Source organism: Leptosomus discolor, chromosome 17, assembly GCF_034619465.1.
Source record: "Leptosomus discolor isolate bLepDis1 chromosome 17, bLepDis1.hap2, whole genome shotgun sequence".
Lineage (NCBI taxonomy): Eukaryota > Metazoa > Chordata > Aves > Leptosomiformes > Leptosomidae > Leptosomus > Leptosomus discolor.
The window spans coordinates 16236617-16252697 of NC_141407.1; the positions used below are offsets into that span (position 1 = coordinate 16236617).

At 55.8% G+C, this 16081-nt stretch overlaps 2 protein-coding genes across 3 annotated transcripts in view; both read right to left on the reverse strand.

Moving 5' to 3' along the window:
• Positions 1-1129: 1129 nt before the first annotated feature.
• SRMS (src-related kinase lacking C-terminal regulatory tyrosine and N-terminal myristylation sites) lies at positions 1130-8694 on the reverse strand. The gene is made up of 8 exons (XM_009954475.2): positions 8339-8694; positions 5990-6111; positions 4961-5127; positions 3868-4006; positions 3200-3358; positions 2047-2228; positions 1712-1868; positions 1130-1323 (listed from the first exon to the last, which is right to left on the reverse strand). The coding sequence occupies exons 1-8, from the start codon at positions 8692-8694 to the stop codon at positions 1130-1132; spliced, it is 1476 nt and encodes a 491-aa protein (XP_009952777.1).
• A 3238-nt stretch (positions 8695-11932) lies between these two features.
• The window catches only part of LOC104354664 (peroxidasin homolog), a 46137-nt gene continuing 41988 nt past the window's right edge, over positions 11933-16081 (reverse strand). Inside the window, exons 20-23 of one of the 2 annotated variants that reach the window (XM_086474977.1) lie at positions 15367-15481; positions 14912-15005; positions 13773-13890; positions 11933-12421 (exon numbers count right to left, since the gene is read on the reverse strand). In XM_086474977.1, coding sequence (XP_086331103.1) covers positions 13795-13890; positions 14912-15005; positions 15367-15481 — 305 coding nt within the window. In that variant the 3' untranslated portion in view covers positions 11933-12421; positions 13773-13794. Of the gene's footprint in view, positions 12422-12599; positions 13891-14911; positions 15006-15366; positions 15482-16081 lie in introns of those variants that run through there. The other variant, XM_086474974.1, reaches the window with a different exon arrangement.

A 16081-nucleotide genomic window follows, 5' to 3' on the forward strand; every position in this document is an offset into this window, starting at 1 on the left:
ACATCGTGCTCCCTGCCACCGGTGCCCCCAGTGCACGAGCAGCCCCAGTCGGGCTGGCCCCAGTGGAGGGGGGTGGGTGGGCTTTGGCACTGCTCCCAGTGCTGCTTTCCAGTGAGTCCTTCCACCACTGCCAAGGACAGCCCAGCCTCCACGCGTGCATGGGCCGGGAGGGCGGCAAAAAATACTTGGCTGGAGCAAATGCTTCCCCCAGCTTGGGGGAGACGACAAGAGGCTCCAGGTCCTCCTGCGCTGGGGTGCCCTGGGACCAGCGAGGAGCTGGGAGCATCTCTTGGCGTTGCACTATGGGTGGGATAAAGAGGGAAACAGGGTGAAGCGGCGTTTTGCTGAGGGCTGCCTCTGCTGCCTGCACCTGGGCTGAGGAAGCAGTAGATATTTGAACCCAGACACGTATTTTTCCGTGGAATAACCACACGCTGGTGAGCAAGACAAGGAGCCAGAGCGGAGCAGCCCAGGCGGGAGCTGCCTGGGCAGGGTCCTCAAGGCAAGCGGGACTGCTGCCTGGGAAAGGGGTGGCAGAGGCACGGGAAGGTTTAACGCACCCCTGGAGGCACGGAGACCAAAGAGACACGAAACTGGTTCTATCTGTGGTGGCAAGAGCGGGACTGGTCGCAAACCATTCCTTCCTGAGCAGGGAGGGGAGCGGCGTGGCGAGGGCAGAGCGTCCAGCGACGCCCTGCAAGGACCGGCGTGGGTGGATGCACACACGTTTATTGATAAATACACCGGACACACACTACAAGAAAAAAAAAAATCCAGCGGAGCCACAACTGAACACAAACTGCGAACCTTCACGTTGGTGTGGGGAGCGGCAGGGACCTCCCACCCTACTGGCTGAATGAAGATGTAAACTCTGGGTGATGCCTTCACTACCTCGGGGCTTTTCCAGGCTGCTACACAGCCAAGCGCTGGCGACGAGTTCTCCACAACTCCTTGCCTTTTCCCTTGGCCACCTCACTGCATCCTGACCAAGAGGGACCATGGGCTGGGTTTGGGTGGGGGGTTGTGCTTTCCTTGGAGCTCTGTCAGAGGGCAAACCAGAAGGAAGGAGCTTCTTGACAAGAGCTGGCCTGGAGGGGCTTGTGCAGGAAGGGTGGTGGGAAGGGGTCCCTCAGGAGAGGGAGCTGAGCAGCCGTCTGTAGATGAAGCCCAGCTTCTCCCGCAGGGCCAGGAAGGTAGGACGCTCCTCCGTGTTGCCGCTCCAGCACTCCAGCATGATGCTGTAGATCTCGGGAGGGCAGGAGCTGGGCCGGGGAAGGCGGTAGCCCCTGGTGATTTGCCGTACAGTTTCTTGGTTTGTCATTCCTGCAAGGAAGGAGAAGATGCCCCTGAATCTAATGTCCCCAAAGGATGCCCTGAAGGTACACCTGCAGCGGGCCAAGATGTCCACTGGTGCTGCTGTGAAATGGTGTCTCTCTCTCTGCCACGAGGCTGGTAGTGGAGAAGCTGTGGGAAATCATCCAGCCCATTCCACCTTCCGGCCCCCAGCTCCTGCCCCGAGTCTGCGAGCTCTGAAAAATCCCTCTAAGCGATCCCCAAAGTGAACAACAGCCCCCTCACGCTCTAGGAGCTGCTTCCACCTCCCTTGTGGAAGGGACAACACAACAATTCATGACATGTTGGCTTTTGGGGACCATGGGCAAGCTGCCCGGCATGTGGATGGAGCGGCACTGGCGGGGGCTGGCAGCCCTACCTTCGTACGGGATCTGTCCGTACGTGAACACTTCGTAGAGCAGAATCCCGTAGGACCAGACATCGGACTTGAGGGAATAGGTGCGGTAGTTGGCTGCCTCTGGGGCTGTCCACTTCACCGGGATTTTAGTGCTGCTGCTGGTGGAGTAAATGTCATCCTGAAAAGCAATGGGAGATGGGTCATGAGGGATGGTACGACGAACACTGCTGCTGCTTTTGGGGCTTTGCTGGGGCTGTGGGGCTGGTAAAGGAGGGGGGGAGGGGGGCATGGCTGCAGCGTGGGGCAGCTTGGTGGCCTGGAGTGATGGGAGGGACCACAGCATCCCGCTGACTGACCTTGAGGAGCCGGGCAAGTCCGAAATCGGCAATTTTGCAGGTGAGTTCCTCTCCCACCAGGATGTTTCTCGCTGCCAGATCCCGGTGGACAATGTGCTTCTCCTCCAGGTACCTCATCCCATCCGCCACTTGGCAGGCGATATTGAGCAGGTGGGAGGTGCCCAGGGACTTCCCTTCAGGACCTGTTAACCCAGACGATCCAAGCGTTGGGGACAATCTAGCTATTTTGGGTGTTCTGGTTTGAAAGGAGACCTTGTGCCGGCAACGTCAGACCAGGGGAACATGTACAGCCTCGAATTGGAGGTCCTGCTGAACAGTCCTGGTTGTACTGCGTGGGAAGTTCAGCAGAACCATGTGCTCCTCAGGAACGGGACTGGGGTGAGCTCTGAAGAGCACCCTGTGCTTGCGATGAGGACGCAGGCGTCCATGGCTCGTTCAAAGCTAAAGGCGCCCTTCTGCCATGCAAATCTCCAGCCAGGCCTCTCAACCTGTCCTACCTGCAAGCCCCAGCTCCTCCGGCACCAAAATGCTGTTGAAGCCCCAACCAAAAACGAGGTCAGCGTGGGGGAGGAGGGGGATGTACCCAGTAGAAAAACAGGTCTTGGTGGGAGCGGTTTGTCTTGTTTCCCTTCAAGACTGATTACTGGTTCAGGAAAAGAAAGGCCAAGAAAAATAAACTGACAGCCAGGTGATGAGTGGACCATGGCCTGTTACTGGCTCTGCACATGCTGCTGGCCCAGGGGGACATTTGGCCATTTCATTCCTAACGAAGGGAGAGTTGCCCAAACATGGCTGTAGGGTTTCTGTGCCGTGGTGGGAGCTGGCAGACCATGGATGGGTGTGAAGAAGGAGGGATGAAGGTCCTTACCGACACACTTGGGCTCCCAGGGACTGATGTGGACCCAGCCCACACGGACACCGAAAGGATCATGCCAGACTGTGTCTTTGGGTCTTGGGGTCACCCAAGACCGTCTCCATCAAGTGCCCATGGGTTGTTGTGCATTACCACTGATCTAAACAGGGCTGAAACCGGGCTTGTGCTCCCCTAGGGTCCTCACTCGGGTTCGTAGGGCCATTCTGGGGCACAGAAAGCATCCGCAGAGCAGCACTGCCCCAGGAGCCCCCTCCCCGCGGTGCCAGCACGGGTACTCACTGTTGAGGTAGCTGTGGAGGTTGCCTTTCCTCATGAGCTCAGTGATGATGTACACGGGCTCTTCCAGTGAGCAGACAGCGTGCAGCTGGATCAGCTTCTCGTGCCTCAGGCGCTTCAGGTTCTGAATCTCCTTGGTGAAGTCTTCTGCCTTCATGTCGGCTGGGGGAGGAAGCCCACAAGGCCATTGTGGGTTACTTTCTCATGTGGATGTTGGGGAGCTCAGCACCTTCAACTGGGATGAGGTCCTTTTTCCTCCCCACATCCGCCCTTGCTCTCAAAGTTCATGTCTGCACACCTTATGTCTCAGATCCAAATACCCAAGAGAAGTTTTCCAGGGAGGTTTGGATCCCATTTTCAGGATCATAGTCCCATCAGGACCTGACTTAGCACAAATCCGTTGAACTTGACTTGCCTTGACTTACCACAAGCCCATTTGACTTGACATGACTTACCACAAACCCACCGGACTGAGCCATTTTATAAAGGTGCAGCCCAAGCTTAGGTGGGTCCACAGAAATAGTCCGGTGGCTACTTCCCAGGTTCTGCCACAGTTTGCTTGAAAGGACAAACACGGTGTCCGAGAGGACTGGGACACAGAAGGGTGCGAACGAGGTAGCAGTGAACGAGAGACCCAGTTGGCCACTGTTAACATCTGCTCCTCCACCTACCTTTTATGATCTTGATGGCCACCGGCACCGTGTTCCTCCACAGTCCTTCCCACACCTCCCCGAAGTAGCCCTCGCCCAGCTTCCTCCGCAGGGTGAACTCCCAGCGCGGGCGCTCCCAGCCGTCCCTCTCGGGGGGGGTCTGTGAAACGGGCATCGCACGCTTGGACCAGCCGCCCGGGCAGGACCTGCTGGTGGAGCCTGCACCAGCTCTCGGAGCCCCCCAAGGCCCGGGGGCCACGGAGGAGTGGGCAGGACACGGTGCTCCACCACCTGCATCGCGCCCTGGCTGCAGCCTGTGCGTTGCTTTTCCCTCTGCTAAATAGTCACCGGGGGCACAAAGCACGGGGGGGGCATCTTCTGCGCTACCTCTGCCGGGAGCCGACACACTCCAGGGGGGAGATTTTTGGAGACTACGTGAACTATCAGGAATTCAAGTCAGAATTCACTCATCAGACCTCAAAGGCGGCTTTTCTCCGTTTCCACCAATACATAAAAATGAGTAAGTGAATATTATTGCATATTATGGCTGATCTTTAGAGTTCAGCTCATTAAGCATTTCCTTTACCTTACGCCTTTCAATTTCACTCTCTGGATATTCACGTTTAATTGTTCTTTCTAAGTCATAATCGGTGGATGGAATCTAATCAGGAGATGAGTTGGCAATTTGGGATTAATACTGTAATTGGATTTATGAGTGCCACGCTAATTGGCGTGAAAACTATATAAAAGCAGTGTGGTTTTATTATACTCTGGGGAAAAAATAGCAAAAAATAGCGCCGATGTTTCCAGATCCAGTATCAAAGAGATTTGTAACAATGCAGTTTCTAGTCTTCGACATGGAGATGATATTTCAGAAAAGCCTGTGCATTTTGGCCAAAAATACATATAAATGCCATGCCCTGGCCTTAACATAGGTGATAAAAGGTGATGCTGGCAGCTATACTAATGGTGCATTTTAAATTTAGTTTAATAAAGCTCAAATCCCAAACGGCTAGACTATTTATTTCTTTTTTTTTCCCCTAATTTGTCTTTCCTTTTTTCCACCCTGGCCATCTCCGGGGCCTTGGCCGAGCCGTGCTGTTGGCGTACGCACCGCGGGGCTGCAGGGCTGCAGCAAGGGGCTCTGGATGACCTTCCAGTGCTCGGTGTAGAAGGCGAGGAGCTCCTCCATGTCGGGGAAGGGATGTCCCTTCTGTATGTAGAAGGTGCCCCTGGGGCTCTTGCAGATCCGAAAGTGGCTGACCTTGGCGTGGTTGCGCACTGCAGGGAAGCGCAGGCGGGAGAAAGCTCAGCTTGTGCAATCGCCGTCTCCTTCCCACTCCCCTGATGACTCCCACCCTCTCCTTCCCAGGAACCCGGTCGATTAGTTCACCCTAAAGCAACCCGATTCACCCCTGGGGTGTTACATCCCGCTCCCCATCAACCCCCTTTGCTCCCACCTCCTGGCTCAGAAGACTCCTGGCCAGGGGCGAGTGGGGCTCAGTTGGACCGGGGAGGTGATGCTTCATTAGCAGGGATAATTCCTCATGCAAACGAGCTGCTCGGAGAGCGGAGAGAGCTCATTGCTGCTTGAGGTGGATAACCCAGCGTGGGCTGGACCTCCCGCAGCCCAGGGGAGCGATGGGCGGGATGCGGGGTTCTCTCTGAATGTCTCCGGGTTGTTTTAATGTGGATTGGACCAGAGCGTAACGGCGCTGCTTGGTCCAAAACCCCCTGAATTCAGATGTCTGTACGTGGGAGCAGCACAGACCCTGTTAGTCTGGAGTGGCAGCATAGTTTTCGACAATCCTCGGATGACAAAAGCCGCTGGAATGAAATCCTGGGAGTTAGTGCCACGAAACCGTCATTTAGCCACTGCGAATTGTTTATGGCTTTTATACCCTGGGTGGGAGCAATGTACTTTCCTTTGCCGCAGTAATTCAGCGATCCATACCTGCATCTATTGGCTTTCAATTTGCTTTTTTTACACGCAGTCAATTCACTTTAACAAGATGCTGTAAAGCGCTTTAAACCTGTTTCCATGTTTTTCACCCCGTGCTGACCAAGCCAGGAGCTGCCCCTAAGGAACAGTCCGGATCCTTTCCCTGTGCTAATTTTCTCTGGATAATTGGCACAAAATTACCTGAGAGAGAGTATTCGCCCTTGCTGCTCTCGCTGTCCCGGACGAGGAAGGAGCCGTGCTGGTTGGGAGGCGAGAGGAGGAGCTGCTCAGCTTCGTTTCGGCTGATCTTGCTGAAGTACCAGCTGGGGAGGGCAGAGCAGAGGGGTTAATGCGGTGCGAGGAGATGGTGCCTGGACGGGGCCGCATCCACCCCTGCACCTTCTGAGCCGGGGAGGGGAGGCGGCTCCCTCCCACCATTTGCTCATCCCTGGTGGCCACCAAGCGAGCGGCGCGGTGGCCAGCCTGCGGCTCAGAGCCTGTAAAAGCGGCTGCCGCGCACCCCGCTGCCAGTCTGCGCCGGGGCTGCTTCATTGGGTGGGTTTTGCAGGCACTTGTGGCGTTTTATTGCAGCCTGCTGACTGCGGACCAGTCTCTCCAGCAGCGTGTCTGGTCACTGCTGTCTCGAGCTGGCCAGGTCTCAGCTCCATCCCCCAAATTGGGAGGTTTACACGCGTGGCTCGGTGCAGCGGCTGGGCTGACAGCCTGCGGTAAATAAAGCACCAACCGCCTGACGCCGCGTGGAAGGTGCTCTGATGGGGTTGCACCCACGCGTCCCACCACGAGAGCAAGAGCTGCAGGCACAGCATCACTTTGGGCTTCCTGACGTGTAGCTTACGGACAGAACCAGCTCTCAGAGCCCGTGAGCAAATCACATCAATGAAAACATCTCTGGGACTTGCCCTTTGCTGCTCCAGACATGGCAGCGCCAGTTGGGGACCTCAGCAGCACCGAGCCAGGAGTGAGGACCCAGCCAAACCCTTCTTCTGTGCCCAATCGGTGCTGAGATTCATCACTGAATCTCCAGCACGAAAAGGCAGGTTGGCTGGCTGGGTCCCAACCCAGCGGGCTGCACGGGAGCCTGAGGAAGAGGCTGCTTCATCCAGCCCCAGAGCCAGGACGTGAGAAGCCGAAGGTTTCGTCATCAGCTGGGATCGCCAGCGTCTGAGAAGCCGTGCAGGAAATTATACGTGATGGGGATACAGCAGCTGAACAAATTACCACCCAGCTCCGACCTGTGGCTCCGCAGAGTCTGCGCGCTCGCGGCTCGCTCCGGCTGCACAGCCGCACGCTTCTGCTGCCAACAGCCCTCCCGCACCGCAGCATCCCCCTCGCCTCCACGCTGGGGACAGGGCTGGGTTGTGCGCACACACGCTCACACACACTCACGCACACTCACACACACTCACACACACTCACACACACACTCGCACACACACAGAGCTGCAGCCTGCCCGGCTGTTCTGTGCAGTGGGACCACAGCAGCGAGCCAACCCTGTGGCCCTCACCGGTGTGGTCCCAGCACCGTCCCAACCAGACTGGATTTGCCTTTCTCCGAAGCGCATGCAGGGAGGCGAGCGAGGGAGAGCCTCTGCCATCCCACCAGCTGCAATCGCTGCCCCTGCGCGTCAGGGCAGCTCTTCCCAGGCTCGCCCCACTCCTTTCCTTTACCCCTGGTCCCAGGCGGCGCAGGGCGAGCGCCGGGGGGAGGCTGCAGGGCAATGACACCCGCCTCAGCCGTGTGCTCCCCGTCACTCGGCGTGACTCAGGGCCTGGTACAGAGGGAGCAGCAGTGTCTCGGGGCGTTTTGCCTGGCGTGTCAGCACCCGGGCTGCCTTATGCAACGATGAGGCTGGGCTTTCCCCAGCTGAGAGAGGGCTGAGACATCAAACCGAGCTCCGTGTGGTGTGGGAAAGGCACCGACAGGGAGGGAGCCCCTGGTCCCAGATGAGGAGGAGCTGGACAGCAGCAGCACCATCACGGCTTGGTCCTACAGAGCTCCGGGCTTTCTGGCAGGTCCCAACCCAAGCTGCTTCTCCCCACACTCTAGGGCCCTTTGGAGCTGAGACAGGGCTGAAGGTACAACCTTCCTCCCCCCCCCTGCTGCCTCCCCTTTAATGGGGGGCAAGAGGGAGAGGAGCCGGAGCAAGCAGGAGCCCGTTTATTCGACACCGTAGCTGTACCCGCGCCCACCATCGCACCACGTCCCAGCCCAGAGCCACCCCACCCTGTGCGAGCCCGATGCGCCCAGGAAGGGCAACCAGCATCCCCGCCCCTCGGCGCATCCCCCAGCCCTGGCTTGCTGTGCCGAATACCCCCCACCCCCCTGCTGCAGGAGGAGCTCCATGGCAGGGATGCCCAGGGCACGGCAGATCCCCGCTCGGTCCCACCACCGCCGACGGCAAAAGCAGGGGACGAGGAGCTCGTGCTCCCCGCCGCCGCGGAGGGCGAGCGGTGCCTTTCCCTGGGCAGGGACACGCCACCTCGGTCCAGCCTCCATCCCCCTACGGGTCCAGAGCGAGGGATACTTACGGCCGGTGAGCGGAGGTGCCCTGGCTGAGGTTGGCCACGAACGCAGCAGGAACGTAGCCCACGGCCGGCTCCCCCAGCAGCCGCCGGGCTAAGACATATTCTCCTTCTTCTCTGAGGACACGCAGTTTGTCCCCTGCGCTTACGCTCAGTTCCTCCGCGCTCCGGGCTGTGAAAGCGTATAAAGCGATAAAGAGAGAGGACTTGGGGATGAAGGGAATGGAGTTCGGCTCCGAGTGCAGCGAAACGGAATCAGAACCAAGATACCCCAGCGAGCAGCTCTCTGGCATGGAGCGGGGACGGAGCTTGTTCCAGAAGGATGTCAGGAAGGTCAAACGCTTCCGGACAAACTGCTCCATCCCTGAACAGAGGCGGTGGATGCGGTGGTCTACGCCACCGCGCTTCTGGAGGCGGGAGGAAGGGGCGATCCCGGGCTCGTGCCGCCGGCGGGGCGGCTCATGCTGCCGTCCCGCGTCCCTCGCGCGCGTCTGGGCGCTCACCGGCCCTTCCCGGGGAACTTCCTATTTCTGAAAGTGAAACTGGTTGATCTGGTGGGACGAGTCTGCAGGTGGGACGAGTCTGCAGGCGGGAGTCCCACGCTCAGACCCACGGGCACATCTGGGAGACGGGCACAGCTGGAGCCAGGCTCGCCGCTCTCGAAGAAGGAGAATAGCTTTTTTTTTTTTTTCTAATTACTATTTTAAAGTGTGCTCTCCTGCTTGTTACCGGAGCACCGGTCAACACAGCACTCTCTTCTTCAAGCAGCTCTTGTGACAAGCGGCTGACTCCAGTTAGTAGTCTTAATCTCACTTGTGTGAGAAGGTTTTGTTTTGGTTTGTTTTTTCCATAGGAAAATAATTGCATCCACAAATGTGCAAGAGTTAAAACAGAATGAGGAAAATAACCTTAGAAGAGAGCTGAGGAGGTCTGGATATTTGCTGGGTGGATATTTTGGGGTTTATTACACAAGATCCTTTTTCCTTTCAGTCTGCGGGGGCCTCCCAGGGTTACCCCGCTGCAGCGTTTGCCTCCTCCCACCAGTTCCCCATTGCAGAGGACCTCTAGGGAATCCACTTCCTGGATCCACCAGGATCTGGCGCTTGCTCAGCCTCCAGCAGAGATGGATCCCCTTCAGCACCAGGAGGTCTTCGTCTGATGCAGGGTCTTGATCAGCCCCGGGTGCCTGCGTGGCATCTGGAGCCGAGCCCTGCCACACTCCTGCCACCAGCACACCCACACCCCTCACGGTCCCGCTCATACTCAGACGTGCTACAACCCCCCCTCACCAAACCCCACCAACCACAGGCACCGGCCAAAGGACCGAGATTTCCACCTTGCATCTTGCACGTGCACTTTAAGCCACCTGAAGATCGCCGCTCCGGTCAGAAATCCCAACTCCAGGCCCCCCAGCCCCTGCCTGGCTTTTGTCATTTAACTGTTCCATCTAATTAGTGGGAGTTTTGTGCCTGGCAACTCTGCTCCTGGCCTTGAGCTCATTATTTCAATCCTCTTCTGCTTGTAACTGGTCTGGGTAGCTCATTTTGGGTGTGCAGTTGGGCTTTGAAAGAGGCTGCTTAAAAAAAACCTACGGAAAATTAATTGTAGGGGTCTAGGCTGCAGACTGCAACCGTCTGGTCTATGAAGAACAAACTGGACCCATCCCTGGGTCAACAGCTCCAGGCCTGCCACATCTTGCATGTTCCATGATGCCCAAACAACCTGCAAAAGCTGCATTTCAATGTCTGGGTGTGGGGGATCAGCTCTGTCCTCACCCTCTCCCAGGCAGAGAAGCCCAGGGCAGAGGGCAGGAGTACACAGCGCTCCCTGAGCAGGCCCCCTGCATTGCTGCACAGGTGGGAACTAGGAAAAAAGGAGCCTTTACTATAACATTCTGCTCCCTACTTACTAAAGCAGCACCTGAATGTATGGGTAATTCCCCCGAGATCTTCCCCGACCTGCCCAGCACACAGCCTCGCCCTCGGTGGCACGCAGGGAGGTGCCATTTCTCGGGGTATTTTTCCCATTTCAGCACGGGGAGGGGAGCAGAGGATGGAGAGCAGAAGGGTTTGCAACACGTGGCGAAGAGACACCCCCCCTGCCGTCCTGCAGCGCTTCTGCCACGTCTGCTCCTCACCTCGCACTCCATCGGGAGGAAAACGGGCAGCTCGGTGATGCCTTTAGAGATGATCTGATCAGATCGAGCACGGAACGTTTATGCCTTGCTGTTTTGAATAGGGACTTGGTAAACTTGTGGTTTGCAGGAGGAGACTGGAGCCTGATTTACCTTTATTGACCTGTGCCAGATTAGAATCTCTAGTGGTGCAGGTGATGGACAAGTGCAGCTGATTTATAACACGCAAGGCTTCGGATCTTGATTTGCACCTAAATGAAAGAGTACTGCAAAACGACAAACATCCCTGAGGACTAAACACTGCCTCTGAGCTGAACTTACCAGACATGCCTAACACACACTCATCACTGCACACCCGTGTCCGCACAGCACGCGCACACACAGCCCAGAGTCCCACGCCAGAAAACAGCTGATAAAACACAACCTTTTTTTCTAGTATCTTTTTTATTTTCCTATTAGGTTCCAGGAGCATCCCTGCTGCTTTGAATCCCTTTGGTACTATAAACCACCTAAAATTAAAAAAAAAAAAAAAGAAGAAAAGAAAAAGCATGTTGTTTGTAAAAGTTTCTGGTCCTTGCACTGTGGGAAGGAAGGTGGGAGGACGCAGGAAAAGTGAGAAAGATGAGGAAGGCACAGATACCTGATGGACCAAGTATCTTCTCTTTAGTCCCTGTGACCAGCTTAGAAGGATGTCTTAAAACCTCGTCGGTCCCCAGGTTTGGGGCCGGGGTGGAGAGACAGGGACTTTAGTTCTAGCACCACTAAAAAGCACCTCCAAAGAGCAACACAACCAGAAGACCCGCTCAGGAGAGCGGGTTACGTAGTCCAGGTTCAGTTGCAGAGCACCTGGGAGCAAGAAACACGGAGAGCACTTTGCATCCGTCCATGTGCCAAAGACTGCACGTCGTGTTCCCCCGTACTAATTGACAGAAACCAGCAGCTCCCCTCCACTAATGAGAGAGCCCATTACATCTAATTATCGGAGGTTCTGTTCCAGGTCCTGTTACGTTTACACACAAAATACATCTTCCAGCAAAGAGCCTTTGGGGGAGAGAGGGGGGGGGGGGGAAGGAAGAGGAACATAAATCCAATTAAACCCCTAAAGGGGCTGAAAGTTGGAGAAAGTGGGTCACACCGAGGAAAGCGCGAGCACTGGGCACGTAACGGCAGGTCGTTCGCACGGGCACGTCCCGAAGGACGTGCTGCTCAGGACCCAACGACTGGCAAAGCACAGCGGCTGCCGGTGGCATCTGTGCCTGGCCCTCCGTCCTGAAGCGCCCAAACCGCCAGGAGACATCCCCGGGCCTTGGGTTCGCCTCCTTGCTGCTGGCAGGGACTGCAAGCCCAGCCCAAACGGTGCCCGCCAGCGGCCTGAGGTTCCTCTTGCTCTTGCTGTTGGCATGAGAAGATGGCTGGGGGGGGGGGGTTGTTTTGGGTTTCATGTTTGTTTATTTTTTATTTTTTTTTTTAGATTACTCCAGATGGTTCCTGGCTCCACAGCGCATTTGAGAAAGGTTTTGCCTCTCAATGAATTGTTCCGGTTGGGTGCCCATGGGACATTTCAGACAAGGGGTGGGAGGTGATGACAGCATGGCGTGGGAAGAGGAGAAGAACAGAACAATGGCACTAAAGCAGCTTCAATTATTCCCCACTTCCTAGGGACGGTGGAAGAAAGTGGCATCTTGGCAGACTGCTGGTCTGTCACCATCAAAGAGGGCAGAGCCCATCGCCGGGAGGCTGACAAGGGCAGGAACGGTCCAGGGGCTGAAGGGCTTGTAGAGAGTGAGGGCAGAGGGTTCGATACAGGCAGAAGTACAGTCATCCTGGGACAGGGAGCGGTAGAGGAGGTGCGAGAGGAGGCAGAGCATCGTGGGGTCTCGTGGCTGCCGTTGCCGAGCCCTGCAGGAGTGGGTTGGTCCGGCTGGTGGAGAGCAGGAGCGCAGGTCACAGGGCACCTGAAATGGCACAAGAAAGGAGAGAAACCTCTACGGGAGGCAGCTGGAGGCAGAGCGAGCTGTCGGTACAGCGCCTGGCAGGTCTGGGGCATGCGTGACTGCAGCACGAAAGCAGCAACAGCCCTTTAAACCCACAGAAATACTTTTCGGGGACCCCGTAAAACACTAGAGCGTTCGTCAAGGATCTGAAATGATGGCAAGGAAAAGCCAAGTCATCTGTCGTGCTGCGATTTATGTCAAATTTCTAAAGGGCAATCGCTGTTCGACTGGAAAATCTGTAAGAACCGAGCCACCAAATCAGACTGGGACACTGTGGCCAGCCTACAGGCTTCCCCCTTCTGCTTTCTCCTGAGATTATCAGCACAGACCAGCCTTTGCTTGCCCTGTCCTATAATCTAACTTCCAGAGGACGCTCCTTGTGGTACAGACTGCCAGGCAGAGCAATGCTTCTGCATAACTCCTCTGCTCCTGTCCCTGGAGTGATCATTTGCAACACATAAACCCCATTAAACACCTCCTCCAGACCGGCAGGTGCCAGCGAGTTGTTCATCCTCTCTTTCAAGGCTGGAGGGATCTCCACGGGAAGCAGGCTAAGGCAGCTCAGTCTGTGCTCTCCGTGCCCCTGAACACCAGGGACCAGAGCTCTGGCAGCTTTCTGCCAGCACCCCGCCGCAGCTCCGCAGCAGCGGAGGTCCCCAGGCTGGCAGGGGCTGACAGTGACTTCACAGCCTTGCTCCCGTGGCTCGAGCTGAGCCAAGAGAGGACTGGTGCCTCCAGGAGAGAGGTGCACAACGACCCAGATGTTGAGGGGGAAATCTCTGCCTATATGTAAGCAAATGATGGATTGCTCCATCTGCCCAGATGTCCTTGTTACCCTGAGGAGGAACCAGTCCATCTACTCCATCACCGAGCTTTGTGATATCTCTCCCCACAAAGGTCCTTTGGAGGCTGTTGGATTCGGGGTTATGATATTAAGTGTTGTTAGAAGAAACCTACCCAGAGTCCCAGGAGAATAGGCCTGAGAGACCTCACCCAGTCCACCGAGCCCATCCTATACTTATGTCTTTCCCCATCTTTGCCAAACCAGTTCTTAAAAGACCTCCAGGAATGGATAGGCCACAAGTCCCCAGACAACCCATTCCAGTGAGTCACTAATCATTACTGGTAGAAATGAGTGTCTAACTGCTGCGTTTAAGCCTATTACCTCTTGTCCCATTCATCACCGGATTGCTCCATTCCCTCCTGCAACAGTCTCTTCTGCATGTCAAGACTGCTGAGGCGGCCCACAGCACGCTCGGCAGCACCGCACTGATCCACCCTTTGGACCCCAGCCCAGAACAAACACACCGACCTTACACGAAGAGGCAACACGGTCATCTTTTTCTCCATTTGTCTCCAGCCTTCTTCCCCTGTCCGTGTGCGCTGGTGTTCCTGTGGTGCCACCTCAGCTGTCTCTCTAGTGCATCCACCTGGTGGGACGAGAAAGCAGCAGCTCTAAGAGGAGCCTGCGCAGATCACCTTTAACCTGTCCCAAATGCAAGAAGAAACTGCTGTCTCCAGTTACCTCCACTGAGGCTCAAACTCTACAGCGGTAGATATCTGATCTCACAGCGCTCAGCTTCATCTCATCTCTCCCTACTCTACCTCATCTCTCCCTACTCTACCTCATCTCTCCCTACTCTACCTCATCTCTCCCTACTCTACCTCATCTCTCCCTACTCTACCTCATCTCTCCCTACTCTACCTCATCTCTCCCTACTCTACCTCATCTCTCCCTACTCTACCTCATCTCTCCCTACTCTACCTCATCTCTCCCTACTCTACCTCATCTCTCCCTACTCTACCTCATCTCTCCCTACTCTACCTCATCTCTCCCTACTCTACCTCATCTCTCCCTACTCTACCTCATCTCTCCCTACTCTACCTCATCTCTCCCTACTCTACCTCATCTCTCCCTACTCTACCTCATCTCTCCCTACTCTACCTCATCTCTCCCTACTCTACCTCATCTCTCCCTACTCTACCTCATCTCTCCCTACTCTACCTCATCTCTCCCTACTCTACCTCATCTCTCCCTACTCTACCTCATCTCTCCCTACTCTACCTCATCTCTCCCTACTCTACCTCATCTCTCCCTACTCTACCTCATCTCTCCCTACTCTACCTCATCTCTCCCTACTCTACCTCATCTCTCCCTACTCTACCTCATCTCTCCCTACTCTACCTCATCTCTCCCTACTCTACCTCATCTCTCCCTACTCTACCTCATCTCTCCCTACTCTACCTCATCTCTCCCTACTCTACCTCATCTCTCCCTACTCTACCTCATCTCTCCCTACTCTACCTCATCTCTCCCTGCCACTAGTTCCCTCCGATCGGACGGTTGCTCTTGGCTCTGGAGGACACAGAGGTCGCAGACGCTGCCCGTAGCAAATAGCGACATCCTGGGGTGACTCCACGGAAGGCAAACACTGGGGCACAAAGTCTTACCTGTTTCTGTAAGGAAGCAACTGTCTTCTCCAGTTCAACCACCAGGGACTCGAGATTCTCGCTGGAGGAAGGGCTTGGAGAAGGCGTCTCATTTCTGGGGTCAGGGATAAGAAGTGAAAGGGATTATGCAAACATCAGCTTCCTGGATGTGAACGATTCTGCCTTCTCCAACATCAGCCTCCAAGTAAGCATCAAACAGAAGGGCCGGCTGCCAGGTTCACCTGCCGAGAGATGCCGACCAAACCGCCACCCAGCCCAGATATTTAACTATCAGAGTCAGGCTCTGCTCTAAAGCGCTGGAGGACTTTGACCGAGCTCAGCATCCATCTACTGAGACATCCCTGGACTTCCAGACCTCTGCAGAATGCCAACTGCAAAGCCCCGAAGGGACTGAGTTATTAAAAACTTTTCTTACGCTTCATAAAATGGAGGTAAAAGAAGCGGTGATACTACACCTGGGGAAGGCAGGCTTATTCTTGGCAGGGTTTTCCTCTGGGTAGCTGAAGCCAGGAGATCTCTTGCTTCGGAACCGCTGAGAAAGAGCCCCGAATTGCCCACGTGTCTGGCAGTCTTGAGAAGGAAGGGAAAGTCTGCAGTGAGCACTCGGGTTCAAAGCAGAACCACGCGGACTGCGGGCAGCACAAGGCAGCGCTGCCCTCCTTCACCATCGACCCGTGACACATCTCTTGTACTGGACAGGAGGAGGCAACAAAGGTGTGTGACGGGGCATGCCTCATGCATGGATTCCCACGTCTCAGCTGGACATCTGTACCCAGAATACAGCACAAAGGGACCACAGCAGGATCTGTGGTTTGATGGCAGAGTTTTACGGACTCCCAAACGAATCTGTACAACGATACGTGGTGGGGATCACCACGGCCACGTCCTGTGTTGGTCTCTGCCCCAGGCACGAGCTATTGGCTGCTGCCAGGGCCAGAAGCCATCAGCTTGGAGGACCTTTGGCCAAGCTCAGTGAAGCTAGCAGGCTTCCTAGAGAGGCGGTCGATGCCCCAAGCCTGTCAGTGTTTAAAAGGCATTTGGACAACACTCTTAATAATTTGTTTTAACTCTTGGTCAGCCCTGAAGCGGCTAGGCAGTTGGACTAGACGGTCATTGTAGGTCACTTCCAACTGAAATTATTCTATCTTCCTCCCCATCTTCCTCCCCATC